This window comes from Silurus meridionalis, chromosome 23 (assembly GCF_014805685.1).
Source record: "Silurus meridionalis isolate SWU-2019-XX chromosome 23, ASM1480568v1, whole genome shotgun sequence".
In the NCBI taxonomy this organism is placed as follows: domain Eukaryota; kingdom Metazoa; phylum Chordata; class Actinopteri; order Siluriformes; family Siluridae; genus Silurus; species Silurus meridionalis.
Window position 1 is genome coordinate 14443778 of NC_060906.1, and position 17512 is coordinate 14461289.

General features: G+C 35.9%; 2 protein-coding genes across 3 annotated transcripts; one reads left to right on the top strand and one right to left on the bottom strand.

The window, feature by feature from the left end:
- The first annotated feature begins 1818 nt into the window (after positions 1-1818).
- Positions 1819-6270, top strand: LOC124377250. The gene is made up of 4 exons (XM_046836651.1): positions 1819-2755; positions 4934-5057; positions 5256-5311; positions 5404-6270. Exons 1-4 carry the CDS (start codon positions 1994-1996, stop codon positions 5539-5541), a joined length of 1080 nt encoding a protein of 359 aa, XP_046692607.1. The 5' UTR covers positions 1819-1993; the 3' UTR covers positions 5542-6270.
- LOC124377249 (armadillo-like helical domain-containing protein 4) lies at positions 5841-17258 on the bottom strand. 2 transcript variants are annotated; one of them, XM_046836650.1, is made up of 8 exons: positions 16767-17258; positions 14945-16046; positions 12977-13348; positions 12191-12337; positions 11953-12111; positions 10932-10963; positions 10719-10853; positions 5841-10607 (listed from the first exon to the last, which is right to left on the bottom strand). In XM_046836650.1, exons 2-8 carry the CDS (start codon positions 15897-15899, stop codon positions 10536-10538), a joined length of 1872 nt encoding a protein of 623 aa, XP_046692606.1. In that variant the 5' UTR covers positions 15900-16046; positions 16767-17258; the 3' UTR covers positions 5841-10535. The 2 variants fall into 2 exon arrangements, with proteins under 2 accessions (XP_046692606.1, XP_046692605.1); XM_046836649.1 differs by having other exon boundaries at positions 12977-13351.
- Between the last annotated feature and the right edge of the window lie 254 nt (positions 17259-17512).

Genomic DNA, 17512 nt, shown 5'->3' on the forward strand with positions numbered 1-17512 from the left:
TACAAATCATACACAGATAGAGAGATGATGTGTAAATATACCGCAACTAACAATGACATTAAATACATAAACTCAAACTGTAAAAATGTTGTGGTCAAATGTATGGCCAATGCTGTAGTGTTTTATTTGTTGTTAGGTTGTGTGTTCAAATCCTAGCACCTCAAACTGGCATGGAAAAGCACTGTCCATTTTTCCATTTCTGTACATTTTAGATCATGGGTGTTTCCTGGAGTTTAAACCAGGAAACACCCAGTATCTAGAACTGTTTAATCACTTTAATCTCTGGACTGTCACTTTAACGCTGGACTTGCACAGCACAGTGCACTTTACACCACACCATACCACCCATGGTCACTTTAAGAACAATCACATCAATCACCTTAAATTTTACTGTTTACTGTCATACGCATCCTTGTATATGTACTTTTTTTTCCACACATATCTTTGTATATTTTATATTTTATATAGTTTTACTTAAATTTATCTTTTTTTCTTGGTTTATTTTTCTTAAAGCATTTCACTGCATGTCGTACTCTGTATGTATGTGTATGTGACAAATAAAATTTGATTTGATTTGATTTGATTTGATTTGATTTAGATTTTCCATAACAGCAGGCACCATCAGACACTAGTTGTTTAGGTTTTAACCATTTACACATATTTGTATTTAAAGTTTTAACAGTGGTAAACAATTCACTATGCCCATACTAATACAATACAACAAACAATCTTAAAAACAGTTCATGTAGCTTGCTCATATACACTATTATTCTATCTTTATGAACAAATGTTTGGATCATTACTGCGCATTAACATCTCAGGTGTAGTAGTTGGGGGGACATTTACAATGCAACAACACTGCCCTCTTCTGCTAATTTAGAAGTACTGCACTACAAACCCCAAAATATTCTGAAAACTGTTATTGACATGTTTGGTGATAAGAAACAAACCTTTTCACTGCGTTAGGTATTCAGTGATACTTATTGTCATTTATTTGTATCAGATTTAGTCATATAATTTGTAAATCAGATGTCAATAACAGGATATGGATAGAAATAAATATTTATAAAAAAAAAAATATTAAAAAAAATTTGTACAAACAGTACAAAAAGTAAAGTGAGTTTTAAAACGGACATAAGATGTGATAAGTAATAATCTAAATATATTTGAATACAAAATTTGTAAAACGGGTTAATTAAATTTTAATAATTTTGTTTGGAGCATAACAGGACAAAAATAAACATCAAAATAAATCTTGATATGGACAGTGTACCAAGTACCTAAGTAGTATACAGTATCATTCTTTGTATCTTTCCTCACCTGTTAATTATATTATATTATATTATATTATGTTTTTATATTATGTTAAATTAATTAGTATATATGTACCATACAATGTATATGACAATTTGATAAAATAATAATAGTAATATATATATATATATATATATATATATATATATATATATATATATATATATATATATATATATATATATAAAATGATATTTTTATTTATTCTTTTTTTTGTGTTGGTTTTTTGGTGGAGTTTGAGGGGTTATGTTGAACACGCCCCCTTAATTGGTGTTTACTTATTTTTATTAAGCATTTAGTAACTTTGATTTATACTTATCGGGTCATAACAAAAAATAAATTACATATATTTAATGCAACTGATGTCAAAAATGCACATGAATTTACCCGACAATTTTTCTGACTGTAATGTAAATGTAAGATCATTCCCCCAGTCTCTGTGAAAGATATGAGAAGGTGTGTCGTGAAACCGCTTTGCAGCAATAATGTCTATCGTATTAACGCACCGCTTTCCGGCAGTGAGAAGAACGGCGCGGTGCAGGCAGGCAGCAGGCAGCAGGAGATTATTTGCGGGGCTGAAAATGGATTTTCGTTTTTATGGACGAGTTTTGTTCACTGTCTCATTTGCGGGACTTGGGGAATACTGCTGCTTTTATTAGGTTTTGTAACGTGAACGCTGATGTCTGCGGTTCCAACTGGGCCCGCCAATGGATGGCGTGGAGAGCTCATTACCTTCCATGGAAATGGGTGCTCTGTCCCAGGGGAACTGGAGAACCTCGGAGGTAAGCTGCAGGACTCGGTCGTGTCAGATATTAGACAGGAACCAGGTGTGTGCGGATGCAAAATGGAGCGAGAGAACAACCAGGATTATTCTTTCTTTGAGCTGAACCACCAGTGTGAACCGTTTGGGAGACGAATAAACGGCTTAAGTTGTATCGGAGTGTCTGGATTTATCCACAATCATCAAGAGGATGGAAGCTTGAATAGACTTAAAGCGCCTGCAGAGCACTGGGACAGATCCAGCTGCGTCCAAAACACCTTCAACACAGAGCACAAGTTTGGTTCAAGCTGCCAAGACCTGAACAAGAACAATGACAACTGTATAGTAACATTATCTCGAACTGAAGCCGCTCAAAGTCATGCAGATATTCGCCATGATCTTGGTGATAAAATCACAACATGCCTCCTAAGAACTGAGCCAGAACCAGAGGTAATATCTCAGACTGTCACTGCTGCTGATGGACCAGTATTGGAGATGTCCAGGTTAGACCTGAACCATTTGCCTGACAAAGTCCAAAGTCAGGATGTTGTGTATGTGCACTATGAGTCTGAACTTCAAATGCCAGGGATAATGAGACTGATAACCAAGGATCTGTCCGAGCCTTATTCCATATATACATACCGGTACTTTATCCACAACTGGCCACAACTTTGCTTTCTGGTATGTAAGCAGCTGGATGTAACATGTGTGTTTGATCTGATCGTAAATGCTTAGTAAACCTCAGTAGGGCTGCAACTAACGATTATTTTGATAATCGATTAATCGCACTTTTATCAGGCTTATAGTGGCTGCTTGTTGAGGAGTGCATGGGGGTTTTGCTTTGAACAAATTCACTCATGTTTCTGTAAAAACAAACACCACCACACATTTGAGTATGCAAGGTGAAGCAATTTGTGTAAATCAACACTTGCGTGGTTTTCTTATGACAACCGTGCCTAAAATAATCAATATAAAATATAATACAACATTGTTTTGACAATTTTTGTTAAAATAATACACGTTATGAAGATGTAAGCATCTCGGATAAATCAATGAATTAAATTTTTGTAAAACAATTAAATGATATATTCATAAATGTAATATACAAACAATTGAAAACAAGCATGTGAACGTAGTAAAGTCGCAGAATCCGTTTGAAAACGGATAAGTTACAGTTGTAGTAGACGAACGCTATAAAAAGGGAACGGAACGGAGAAACGCAGCAGGCTAACAGGCTTGATTAAAGAAAGGAAAAAATATGCATTGGTGTACAAATGCATAAACGTTCGCCGACAACCACACCAGTGACTAAAAATGTAATCTTTTACTGCTGCTGCTATTTGCTGCTTTTAAATTTTAGTGTTTGTTTGCACTGTTTTAATTGAATCCATCACCATCACAGCGCAACCTGATGCTCGTGAGTCACGGCAGAACAGATCCAGTCCTGAAGTTAGCAATCAAACAGTTTACACAATTGCACAAATTTCACATGATGAGGATTGTACAGGTTCTGTTTACCGTGCTGATGTTTCCCCCTTCATCTGTGACATCAGTGTGTTTTCTTGCATCACTGTGGTACTTCCATCCCACACACTCCTCTCTGCATAACTTGTAGGTTACAGTCTTCTTTGTTGCGTTTAATATAAAATGTATGACACTTTGTTCTGCTGCTAGTTGACCCTGTTCTCTCCACTATTTCACAAGAGTCTGTGTTGTCTTGCTGTCACGCTAAACCATAACTTGAGCAGCCCAACTAATCGATCACAGCATTCGTTGACAACAAATTTCTTTATTGATTATTATCGATTTTATTAATTCGTTGTTGCAGCCCTACACCTCAGGTTGACATGTTGATGAATAAACTGAAAATAAATAAATGAATGTGTATTTTGGACCAGTGGTGAAATGTAGCCAGAACTATGTGAATAGTTGCACTCAGTACAAAGGTTTTCATTTGGCCTAATGTTTCATTTGGCAACCACTACGTATTATTGAAGCACAAGATACACAAAAAGGCCTCTGTAAAATTAATAGCATTTCTATCTAAAGCTTGTCTAATCCACTCCCGCTGCAAAGCCCCAAAGGACAGCAAGTGAAACCTGAGTTGGATCACTGGGTGGTGCGAAGCTCTGGTAATGACTGAGTGAAGTGAATATAAAGTAAGCATGCATATTTAAAGTTACTGCTGGATTACACACTTGGTCATGGACCCACCATTTGTGTGCATAAACTGTAGAGCAACATAAGAGAATTTATGTAAAAATGAAACATGAAAACAATCAGAAAAATTGGTCATATTCAAGTTTCTACAAAAGTAACATGTTATCACCCAAAAATGCACAATGACTAACTAATAGTACATTATTTCATGATATAAGTTTCTCCCTGGAAGCACCAATATTTAATAAAGCAGTAATCTAAGCACAAAAAACAAAAAATAAACCGGAATAATTGTTTAACATGTAAGAATGCTGTGATTCTTACTTTGACTTGAACATCTGTATATTTGAATGGTTTACAATGTTATTTAATTTGTAATAGTCTTACATATGTGATGAAACATTTGAGCATTAGGCCAGCTTTTTGACATTCTGATATTCGAACATACAGGAAGTTGGGCCGTGGCAGCAGCAGTTTAATGCTTTCAAAAAATAAAATGAGCACAAATGTATAATACAAATATTTATAGGTGTCATTTGTAGTTGTAAAGCTCTATAGAATAAATAATCATGGACATGGAATTCTCTTTTGAAAAATTGGCATAGAAAAATGTCCAGATACATTAAGAGCTTGTATCCTTACACATAAGTTTATTAATGATTGTCTTTGTTTTTTAAGCCTTACTTATTTTTATTCCAGGCAATTGTACAGGAGGTCTGTGTGGGGGCGATTGTGTGTAAACTAGACATGCACAAGAAGATGTTTCGGCGTGGATACATTGCCATGCTTGCCGTGGACTCCAAGCATCGTCGAAAAAACATAGGTGACCTTTCCTCTATTTGAGATAATCACAAAGTTATTTTAATTCAGTAAATTATGACACACGTTTGTTTCCCAGATATTTTTTTTTTGTATTTTTGAAGTAAAAAAATAGCCTTCAGTAAGATATATCCATACACACCATAAACATAGTAATTCACTGTGTTAAATGAAGACAGGAAACTGTTTTTCTATGTTTTAGGTATTAATCTGGTAAAGAAGGCCATCTATGCTATGGTGGAGGGAGACTGTGATGAAGTGAGTTTACACACTATTATTTTACACAAACTTTAGCTTTAATAACAGATTTTCTACAGTTTGTTTGTGTTTTATCTTTCTGTTTATACCAGGTAGTTCTGGAGACAGAGATCACTAACAAATCTGCCCTGAAGCTGTATGAAAACTTGGGTTTTGTGAGGGATAAGCGGCTTTTCAGATATTATCTCAACGGTGTGGATGCTTTGCGGCTCAAACTGTGGCTACGCTAAGCTCCCGCCAGAGCCCCTCATTTTTAAGTACGCTCACAGTTATAAATATCTGGTTCTCACACAATCGTTCAAGGATATTTTTGCTGGTTAAACAAAGTATTATAATTGCTATATCTCTGTGAGAGCCAGGAAACAAAAAACACCAGTTGAAGTCCTCAGGGAGCCATTCGGTGTAAATTCAAACAGCACAGAAGAGCAAAAAGGAACATCAGCTGATCCGAAGAAGATGAAGCTGATACAAAGAAGTGATGCAGGACTTTTTGTGTTAGCTTTTGATCTTGAGGCTTCAAACAAGATGGTTTTTCTGCCATGTTTATTCTTATACAGTGATTTAAACAGAGGATTTTATGTAGTGTAATGTGTGTTTGAATGTATTGGGGTTTGCTGTGAGCAGTGTGTTCTAGTAATGTACCTATTGGTGAAGCTGATATGTGATTTCTACATGAGTGGAAGAGTTCCAGTTCTCCTAAAACTTTATTTGCATCAAGCATCATTTGTTGGGCTACAAAGGCAGTTAATTAATTATAAGAGTAAATATGTGGGTAATAAACAATCAATTTTTAGAGCTCTTTAATGTGGTACTGATGCTCATATGCACAGATGTGACAAGTTTGAATAGTTTGTGCCTGCTTAGGGAGTGTGTAGGTTTTCTGTGAACTTTTCAAAGGATTTTCTAACATTAAAATCTTTCTTTAACAAAAATAAAACCAGCTACTAGCTGACAAAACACTTGCTGAATTTGTGCCGCTGGAAGAAATTTTAGGAAACAATTAACGCATCACATCATAGACAGATAATCTCATTTTAGTGTGTTACATAAATTAGTCGATTAATATTTAAAGTAAACAAAATGTGCCATTGTTCATGCAATTTGCACAGGATCTCTGCAGTTCATGATCGGAGTATTCTGCTATGGGAAAAAACCTTTCAAAAATGCACCTGAGATGTAAAAAATCTCCTTACAGAAAATTCAACATATAAAAGTTTATAGTCTTAAGTATTTTATTTGCCATAACCAATGTCAAGCTCCTTTATACAAGTCTCTGAAGGAGGGTTTTTTTTACTACAGAAAAGAATATAAAGTTAGAACGTGCGTGTTAATATAAACACATGATTTGAATTGCAGTCAACATGACTGTCAGAGCTGCTATTCCAGGAAATTCATCAGATTCAAGCTTTTTAAAGTTTGAATGAAAAACAGACAAAGAAACAATTTAGCTGGAGGGTTGGTGTTATTACAAATCTCAAAAATGGTCAAAACATTGGACAGTGTGGTATTTGTATTCTTTGAAATCATGTACAACCAGACTGCCTTAACCTACTTATGCATCCTGTGAATTATTCTTGTTATTATGTCTGCCAACTGTCATCAACAGTAAGAGTATTTTTCTGTCTTGCCTTATGCACCGGATTGGTGGCGTGTTTTTATATAAAAATTTCTTTAAAAATATAGAAATAATATAATGAATATATGATGAATATCTTCATATTAGATTAGGTCACACAATTGAAAATGGAAGGTTATTTTACAAATTTTGTGGATTGTGTAGTTTAAAATGCAGTTAATGCCAAGTTAAAATGGCATCTTCAGGATGAAGATTGGGGAGATTAGAAAAATGAGAATTTACTGCATGTGGAGAGCAAGTAGAAGGGAAGAGAAGTAAAGTGGGGATCAGTTTAACTGTTTACAGCTTTAATTTCACTACATTTAAATAAAAGCTGTCTGAATATGGAATAGTATTACATGAAATTACACTGTACTATTGTGAAATTGAAGACATAATTAATCTATAACTCGAAGTAACTCCTCATAACAGTACATTGCACTATTTTGATCCACAGGCAGAGCACAGCACTCCAACAACACCACTAAGAACCCTGAGTCAGAGTGTTACCATTGAAACTGAAGCAGAGAAGCTCTGAGCAGAGACGTTTTTCACGTCCAGCAATATATTTTATTGCAATTTGCAACTTAAAAACTAATTTTCATATCGGAGTGCAATCTGCACCTGACTACAGCATCTAGTCAGTCTTATCTAGCACTTCAGTTTTCCATCATGTTAAATTCTAGTCTCTATGTAAAATAGCAGGTGATGTATAGAATATATGAATGATCACAGTTTTCTGGTTTAATTACAGTGGTGGAAATAGCACACCATTAGACACCTTTTAGACACAAAAGTTTTGGGACACCTGACTTGGGGAAACCTGGTCCAGCATGGCAATGCCTTTGTGCAAAAACTAATTTCCATAAAGATATGGAGTGGAACATTGAGTGGCCTAATCACTAATCTTGTCAACTACAGCCTTAAAATTTAACACTTGTATAATACAGTACAGTTTTACTGTTCTCAGTGACAATACAATGCAAGCCAATCAAAACTTCTAAACTTTCAGACGCAACTTGTTCTGGTGAACATGAATAATAAAACCACATTATTGCATAATTGCTTCCCATTAACATCTGTTAAAGAAGTTTATTTTATGGTCTTAAATTATTTGCAGCCTGAGACCTTGACAAGTCTTGCATGCATAATAAAAGGAACCTGGTTTGTTTTCGGCTTCACAACATCCAGTGTTATGTCAAAATCTGTGTGGTGTAATGCTGAATTTATGTAATAATTTTAACTATGATCAAGGCTGTAGAAATGAAGAAAGTATAAGAATTAATAACACAAATTAAAAAACAAATCTGATTATTACACAGATATTCAATACTACTACTATATTAAATAAGAAGGTCATGAAGACCCAATACTTTTGAATTCTTCATCATGGATGTATTTGAACAGAAGAAATCCTACCTTATCCAAGCAATGAGCCATTGAATAGTACAGTATTTGATTAGTATGTAGAATTTATGGGTTGTTATAGATATTTACTCATGTCATCATGATTCTGTAAAGCTGGGGTTAATATGGCATATCATGCTTTTCCATTTCCATTCACATTTTTTGTCAGTCAAAAGAAAACCTGATCTATTTGGTTAATTGTAATAAGCACAAAAGGGCAGTCAAATTTAAATGTACCATTCATTTTCTACAGTTTTACATCACAAATGAACAAATCTCTAGTTTTCAAAAAGATGGAACAACAAATATTATATAAATCATAAATCAGCAACCCATATATTTTTACTCTTGAGTCCTTTAATGTAACAGACACAAAAATTAGTCATTATGACAACAGAAATAACGCTTAAACACAGGCAATGTTTATAACTATAAGTGCAATTTGTTAGATTGTCACAAAGGCATTGGAACAATACGTTAAATTTAAGAGTTGTCAACAATAATTAGCAATAATACAGCAATAAATCTTGTACAGTACAGTGTATACTTTAGGCACAAACATGTATCATGTACTATATACAGTTCTTAATTGTATGCATTAATGGCGCATGTGTTTACTTTCTGAAAGTTGGCTACAGTAAACAGAGTGTATTCTGTTTATTTTCATGATGATCCAGTGCTTTTTTATTAGCAAACTGTATTACCATTACATAAGCAGCTGCATTAAAAAAAAAAAAAAGAATAATTAACATTTTCATTTTGAAAATGGTGTAGATTTTCTCTACAAGAGCTCTGCACACAAATGGATTTAATCTATTCTAAATACAATATGACTGCAGTCGGTATTCATAAATAGGAAAATGAAATCTACACAATTCCAAGAATATACAAGGAGCAGTTTGGCCAAAAAAATAATACACAACAGATTTTTCTCATTACCTCAAATGTATCTGTTCATCCAGGACACCTTTATTGAGCAGCTTTTCACATGAAAAGTGTTACTCATCATTATTGTAGGAAATATTCGATTAGATAAATGATAAATTACAAGAAAAGAAAGGATTTTCCTATTTATCCAGTAATAAAGATTAAGATTTAAGATCAGCCTCACATGCCTTTGCTAACGCTGCTAGCTAATTATTGTTTTAGCAGCTAACTAGCTGTCAGTTTGCAACGCAACTATGGTTCTAAGGTAATTTCTATAAGAGTTTAATATTAACTTTATTTTGTGTGTTTTTGCTGTTTAATGCATGCAGTCATAACAACAGATTAAACTGCTAATCAAACTGCTAATTTTAGTTAAGTCCTTTTGATCAATTTTGGCACTGTAGGACACAGAAGCACTTTGAAATCTAGGGGCAAAATAATGCATAATAATTTTATTAAAAATTTTTTTTTGGAATGTAGTCAGAATGTCATGCATTAATCCATAAATGGAAAAAACAGGCATATTTAAGACTATCCAAAAATTAAACAAGTTTCATAATTTATACATTGAAAGGCTTTTCAACCTGACTGAATTTGAAAAGACATACGTAGCTGAAAAATTAAGCAAAACTTCCAGCTTCCTGTTTGTAAGTGAGCTATCTATGTCAACAAGTTAAAGACAGATTTGCTTTAAAATTTATCTAGGTAAATCTATCTATATACTGTATAAACATGTTTTCATAAATCAGAAAAATACACAAATCCAAATAGAAATGTATTATCAACTGAATATCTCCCTATGTATAATATCGGTAATATCACGTTTTTGCTTGTACTGCTGATGCTCAATACTTGATTGACAGATGGCATGAATCGGCTGGTGACTGAAAGGGAAAAGATAGTACGCTATTCTTTCCTCCGCATGGGCAAATCTGGTTTTTGGACAATGGCTCCTGATTATAGGGCAAAAAAATTGCTGAAGCCCTGAGGGCATTTCTTGGCTGATCAAGAATTAATTTTAAAAACCAAATAGACTACATTTTTAGCCAAACTGGTGCAATTCAATTATATGCAGAGATATTAACCAGTAGAAATCTGCTAATGTTTGATTGACATTAGATAAGTGTAAAATATGCTTTAATAAACATGTATTTGATGAGTATGATATTACCTTCCCAAACTTTTCAAACGTGTTTTTAGGACATGTAGTATTGTGAGTTTGCGGAGGCTTTTTTTAATGACCTACATGGCGACTGTGATTTGCCATTGAGTGATTTAAAATTCATCTTCGGAGCTATCGGCTAGTAGCATCGCTTGATCTTGTCCACTTCTGACTTCTGTAGGTTGCTGGAATCAACAAAACACAAATACCAGTCATCACTGTGGATCATTGGGGAACTACTGTAAATATCCCTAACACGTATTATTGAGCATTTAATGTGCTCCTGTCTGGTTTACCTTTCTCCTCTGGTGTTTTAGACTGTTCTTCCTCTTGCGATGGATAATCCTGATACCATAAAGTGCTCCAACAATAAGGAGTGCTCCAGCTATACCAATGCCCACAGGTGCCAACATCCCGGAAACATAGCCAGCCTTTAAAAAAAAGTATTACATTCCACACGGTGCTAAATTCTTACCCGTAAATATGTTTTTGAAATGGTAATCACTTACCTTGTCTCGGATCAGCTTAACCCAGCTGCGGACTGCAAGAAGCAAATAGTTGGCATGTAAGAATACTGAATTCCTGATATAAACTAAAGCTTTATGTGCATATGATTTGTTCTATTTTGATGCTATTTGATAGTTCAGTGTGAATGAACATTTATAGCATTTGGCAAACGCAATTATCCAACGACAATTCATTCATACAAATGAGCACTTAGGAGTTAAGGAGAGCGAGATCTTTTACCCAGTAGAAGTTGCTTGGTGTTGCTGGGATCTGAACTCTTCTATCTTTTAACTTTTCTACCAGAAGTGCAACACCTTTATCACTGAGCTACCACTTTCCTTACAATTAAAAGCATCAGAAAGAGCTTTTTAAATGGGGCCTGCAAGCAATCAGTGATAAAACATTATTATTAAACTGTATTGTAGGAAAATCTCCAGGTGTTTAACATTCATTTGAATCATTACTAAGAACATGTGCACTTGGTTAGGAAGGCATTCTCATAATTATTTAGATAATGTAGGGACAAAATCGTTTTCTTTGCAGTTTTTAATTTTACTCTCACACATGCATCACACCTGTAAACAGTTCAGTGCCACCCCAGTAACATTGCTATTCACAGAACAATGCCTTCTATAAGAGCATCTCACAAAGTGCAGGACATTTTAATCCATATTTGAACCTGACTAAAAATCTGTAGTTTGATATTTTTTTTCCCAAACCTGAACATATAACAGTCTAAAATGTTCTGTCAGTACTGAAAGTGTTCTCCAGCCGCTATACTGAAAATGTTAGACTTCACAGGATGCTCAATGTTGCTACTCTTTTAAATGGAACCCTTACCAAAGAGTGTACTTCTCTTTGCCCTTCCAATTTGCTTTCTTTGCTCTTCTAATTCTATTCCCAGTCTAGAGTTTCTAACATAATCCATAATCAAATTCATACTTCATATTATATTTTCCTCGATGTTCAGAGACTACTACATAACTACAAAAGTTTATCAGGTAACTGTAGACACAGACTCACTGAGGCCTTGGTTCCTTTGCCCCCAGACCGGAGGAGGAGGTATGAGGATGTAAGGAGGACGTGTAGGAGAATGCACAGGAACCTCGGTTAACTCTTCCTCACTCTCCTCTTCCTCCTCCTCAGATTCATCTGCATAATCATCCTCTTCATCATCGTTCTCTAAAAGATTAAGTATAAATAATATGAGTGGCAAAACAAGCTTTTTATACAGCATACTTTTACTTTCTATAAAACAAACCTTGTGATTCCAGTTCCTCCAGCCCTGACACTGGCTTTAAAACTGCAGAGTGGGTTGACTTGATGTCTGCTCCTTTCTGAGTGGTGGCTGACACAGGAGAAGGTGACAAATGAAGAGCATTCACAGATGTTGTGAGGACATCTGTATCTGCAAGAGCAAGTAGATTTTGAATGATTTAATATCTTGTTAATTCTTCTTCTAATCTGATTAGAATGTAAACCCACCACTTAAAAAAAAAACATGCAGCAGCGGTGTTTTGCCGAGAATATATTCATACTAATAACACATTTCCCCTTCAATTAAATCCTCCACTGTTTTTATTTTTTTATCCACATTCTGTAGGTCACTAACTGCACAAGATGATTCTCTGCTTAACTCTAAAAGCAACAGCTGTACACAGCTGCATTGCATTCTAGACCTGTTTAACTTTTTATTTCTCCTTTTTTTTTTTTGTTATTTCATTGCTGAATTTCTCATTAATTTACCATTGAACTCTACTGGAAAATGGTGGGTATGAGAAATACTCTCGTTCTTTTGTATTTAGGAATAAACAAATTTTTTTTATAAGAATAAAATAAAAATGAGCACCACCTGACGAATTAAAATCAGAATCACTAAGCACATCAATAGAAAGGTGGGGTTCAAATCAGAATGTCAATGATGTTGCATTTCCTAAATTATGACTATTATGACTAGCTAAACTCTGCAAACATGCGCTAGAATGTTATAGTATATAGAAATACTATCATATGACTAAAATACTAAGCAGCATTTATGCACTCTCACGCTGTAGTGCCTCCGTCCTCTCATTATGCTCCACGTCTGGATCAGAGAAAGGCCCACTGATTGCCGTTTGAGATGACAAGACAGTATCCGAGGTCTCGGCACCTGACATCTGCCATGGTGAAGGCCAATCCGAAGGGCCTGGAAATGACTGATGAGGACTGTTGTCTGTATCCATAGAGAGTGTTTGCTCTAGCTCTGTCTCCCCAAGCATCCCCGTTGCGGGCACCATGGCGACAGAGAGCTCAGATGCCAGAGCCGAACTAGTGGATGGTCTGACATCATCAAATGGATCAAAGATCAAAGGGAGGTCTTCAGATGACATGGTTGCCTCTGTGCCCATTTCCTGTAATAAGGGCAAGACACTCGCTTCTTCTACTGTTTCAACAAAAATGAAACAAATAAGAAAGATGCATTTTATATTTCACGATCAAGAAGCTGTGTGAGATTTCTAACTAAAATACTAATGATAATGATAAACTCAGTTCACCACAAAATTCTTTAAATACTCAGTTAACATAGAGATTCAAAACATTGTAGTCTGAAAGGTTTGTTTTTTTTACCTTACACATAGTAATTCCAGTTGCCAAATTCAACACAGAAACTGGAATACCCTGATTACGTTATAGTAGATTGTAGCCTAATGATGATTCCTAAATAGCCTCAGAGCAGCTGTGGATGCTGCAGCTGTACGTTTGCTTATAGTCTTAAACACCCATAATGCTTACCTCTTATTGGATGCTAAAGTACCCTACTGGACTTGTTAAATTGTATGAAAAGGGAAAAACGTTATAGGTTAGCATCTCAAACACTATGTGAGAAAAGCAATGTAAGATATGTGAGATTTGAGATCAAATGAGGTCCACATGTTATAGGACAAATGCAGGAAACCTGTAAAACAGTCCGAGCTCAGAATCAGAGTTACTCCAACAACACTGCCTTTTTTTTTCATAATATCCTGGTAACAATTAAAAGAATATAGCTGTATAGCAGGTAGCATTATTACCTCACAGTTCCAGGGTCACCAGTACAATCCTGATCGCTGGGTTAAAAAGTTAAATATCTTGAATATAGTCAAATATGTCTAGATTTCTTGTCATAAAAATATAATAAAAATGTTTTAAATGATTAAACCCAAAGACTTATTTTAGTCATTTAAAAAATTTAAGAATTTACAGTTACATTTACGGCATTTAGCAGACCAATGTTTAATTTGATACCAATTAGTAAAAATATTTTTTTCCAAGAGTTTTTGCTAAGTTAGTTTTAGTGTCGTTCCTTTAACTTTTCAACACGGAGTACAAAGAGAATACACCTATCTAACCTTTGATTTATTTAAATGCATACAGTTATTCAGATATAATGGTTTGGAAATGTGTAGAGGAGGAACATGGGGTATATCGGTAGGAGAATGCTAAGGATGGAGCCACCAGGAAGGAGGAAAAGAGGCCAAGGAGGAGGTTTATGGATGTGGTGAGGGAAGACATGCAGGTAGTTGGTGTGAAAGAGGCAGATGTAGAGGACAGGGGGGTATGGAGACAGATGATCCAGCTATTTGAATATTACAGCAACATGTCTTTGATTAGTGTTACCCCAATATATCAATATAGTTAGTCTTTTTATTTCAAGATGCGTGACAAAAATAGAAAGTAATTAGGCTGCCTCCAGTCTCCCACTGTGGTTCAAAGTAGAGCAAGTCAAACTTAAGCCTGCTACTTATAATCAAAGTCTATCTTTCACACGCTCCACTTTTTTCATTCCTTTGTTGACAATAAGAGAACTTTACAAATGCTTTCTGAAAACTTTGGTGCAGGTACTGTAGATTTACAGTAAGTGTACAGTAAGTGTTAGTATCAGAGAAAATACAAAGCATTTCCATTTTTACAAAAAAAGTCAGCAAGATAAAAATTAATATAATCAAAATCATAAATGAAAAATTTGACAATGACAATTAATAAATAAAGAGCTGACCTCCTTGTAAACGAACAGGCTCTGTCCAGGTGTCTCCAGGATCTGCCAGTCTGGAACTGAGCGTCAGGTCTGGCTGAAGTAGTCCAGGTACCAATACTTTATCTTGTTCTGCAGCTGTAAAAAAGTTTACCTCGGCTACTCTGTCTTTGTCTTGTGTAGATCCTCCAGTCTGTCCATCATAACTGTCTGTAATGGTAAGAGCTGTAACAGCAGGGTTGATGTATCTAGGAGACTGGCTCACAGAGGCATGGGCAGAGAATGGGGATTCAGTCAAGATTCCTCTCGGACTCTTTAGCTCAAACTGGCTCTTAGTTGTCTTTACCTCTCTTCCTCCCTTCTGTTTCACAGGCTGGGGTTTTGTTAGAGGCTGTACAGCTTCCTCTGCATCACTATAACGTAAGCTGATGTAGTCACTGTGTCCAAGTGTAATTTGTGGCTGTGTAGGTCTGTCTGTCCTCAGGTGTATTGGCAATATAGATGGTGCTACTCTCTGTTCAGCATAATTCTCAGGAAATGTGGTTTGCTCCTTCTCCGTATTTTCAGGTCCCACTATATGGTCCACAAGAGGAAGAGATACATATGGAGATGGAGGTGAAGGCTTCTGATTCTTTTCTTCAGTTAGATCAGTAGTTTCAGTGCTCTCTTTATAGTATTGTGTATAGGATTTTACATTTCTCTCAAACAACTCAATCTGTCTCACATGTCCCGGGATGGCATCTGTCCCCGCAATCGTCATCTCTTCAAGCTTGGCTTTGTATAAGACATTTGCTGTTTGTTGAGGTTCTTGCACAAGAGTGGACGAGGCCAGGTCTAAGGAGGAGATTATACACATCTCGTCATCATGCTGTTTTGCTGGATGTTCACTGGTGTCTTTTGATTGTTGCTCTGTTCCATCACATCGCCTTTCCTGCGGTGACGGGTGCTCTTCAGTGGGGCAGCCCAAGTGGAGAAACATGCGCCAACCAACAAGAGAAACTGAAGTAGTACACAGTGCGGCATTCTTAACCTACTCTCCGTAAATTTTTTTCGGGCTCAAAACACAGAGTTTATGGAACCTTCACTGGCTCCTAAGGATGGATAATTTGACACGTCCAGAACTCACCTTGTAAAAAGAAAATTGTGAGAATTAACACTTCATAGCAAAACACCACTAGCTTTCTTTGTCTATATGATTTAAGTTAGAATTGAAAACAGGTACTTCATAAAGAAGTAAAAAACAAAAAGCATTTTCCAGTGCAACATAAATTTACACAACACTATAACAGACAGCATACAAGAAAAAAATCTTTATATCTGCAAGACACACACCACCTCCAATGCAGAACCTGACACAGCACCAGTGCTGCACTCCTCCACTCACAGACCCCTAAAAATAGCTCTGTTCATTCTCCATGACAAAGCGCCCTACTGCTGTACAAATCAATGTGCAGTCAATTAATAATGATAAATTATTGCAACAAAACCCATCTCAAGATCAAACCTAAAAGACAAATGAACTAATACATTTTAAACAGTGCATAGAAATGGCATGCTTAATGCTGTCTGTTTTTCATGTTTTATGCTTTCTGACTCATTGTCTGTTTTAAAATAAATGTCCATATACTAGGATCACCAGAGTGGACCTTTAGCTCAGATGATCATCTTCACCTATGATCTCAGTGGCAATCTGACACTCAGTGCCAAGTGCAAGTGGAAAAGGCAGACCACTCACAAAACTGGGTGACATATTTGTAAACACAGACATAGACCAGGCAATAGAACAGCGTGGGTATACTGATTATTACTGTCATGATGTAAGTTAAAACAAATCACTGATCCTTACCTGGTGTCTTAAAATCAGCCTGTCGACCTCATTCTGTAGAAGTGCACAAACACCTCCGATCCTGTTCTATCATATCCCTCAGGGTTTGGACACGTAAACCGGATTGGCACTGTTGGTATGGTTTATGAGCTCCGGATGCTGCGCCATGCCGAGAAAAAAAAAACCTCAAAGCAGCTCTGAATCCTGATTGAAGATTTCCCTCATGAAGCTACAAAAAAAAGTTCACAGTGTCATGCTTTTAGAGAGACAACACCCAGCTGTTTGCATCCAGAATCATCTACTACAACTGTTTCTTTGTCATATTTAATCGTATTATTCCTAATGATTAGAATGCATTTCATCCGATCGAAATATAAACACGAACACGTGCAATCTGGATTTATTGTGCGTGCATGCAGCTCTGTGAATCAGCCTCTGGACTTGGTGACACGTTGGACCAGCTTTGATAATAAACCATCATTGTGGCACCAGGAATCACTGGTCAACATCAGCACCAAACAGCCTTGCTGACAGTAGCTCGCGCATGAAAGCTGATCTGGGATCAGATTTTCTACCAAACCCAACCCTCATAATAAACTATCAAACGACGTTGAGCTGATCTGAGATCAGCAAGAGCACCACCTGCTGTGCTGCACTGGTAATGCAGACGCTCATATTGCCCCTTCGACGCCTTCACGTTCATAAATATAAAGATTTAAGTAAAGGAAAGAAATTTGACACATGAAATCCAAACATGTTATTGAAAT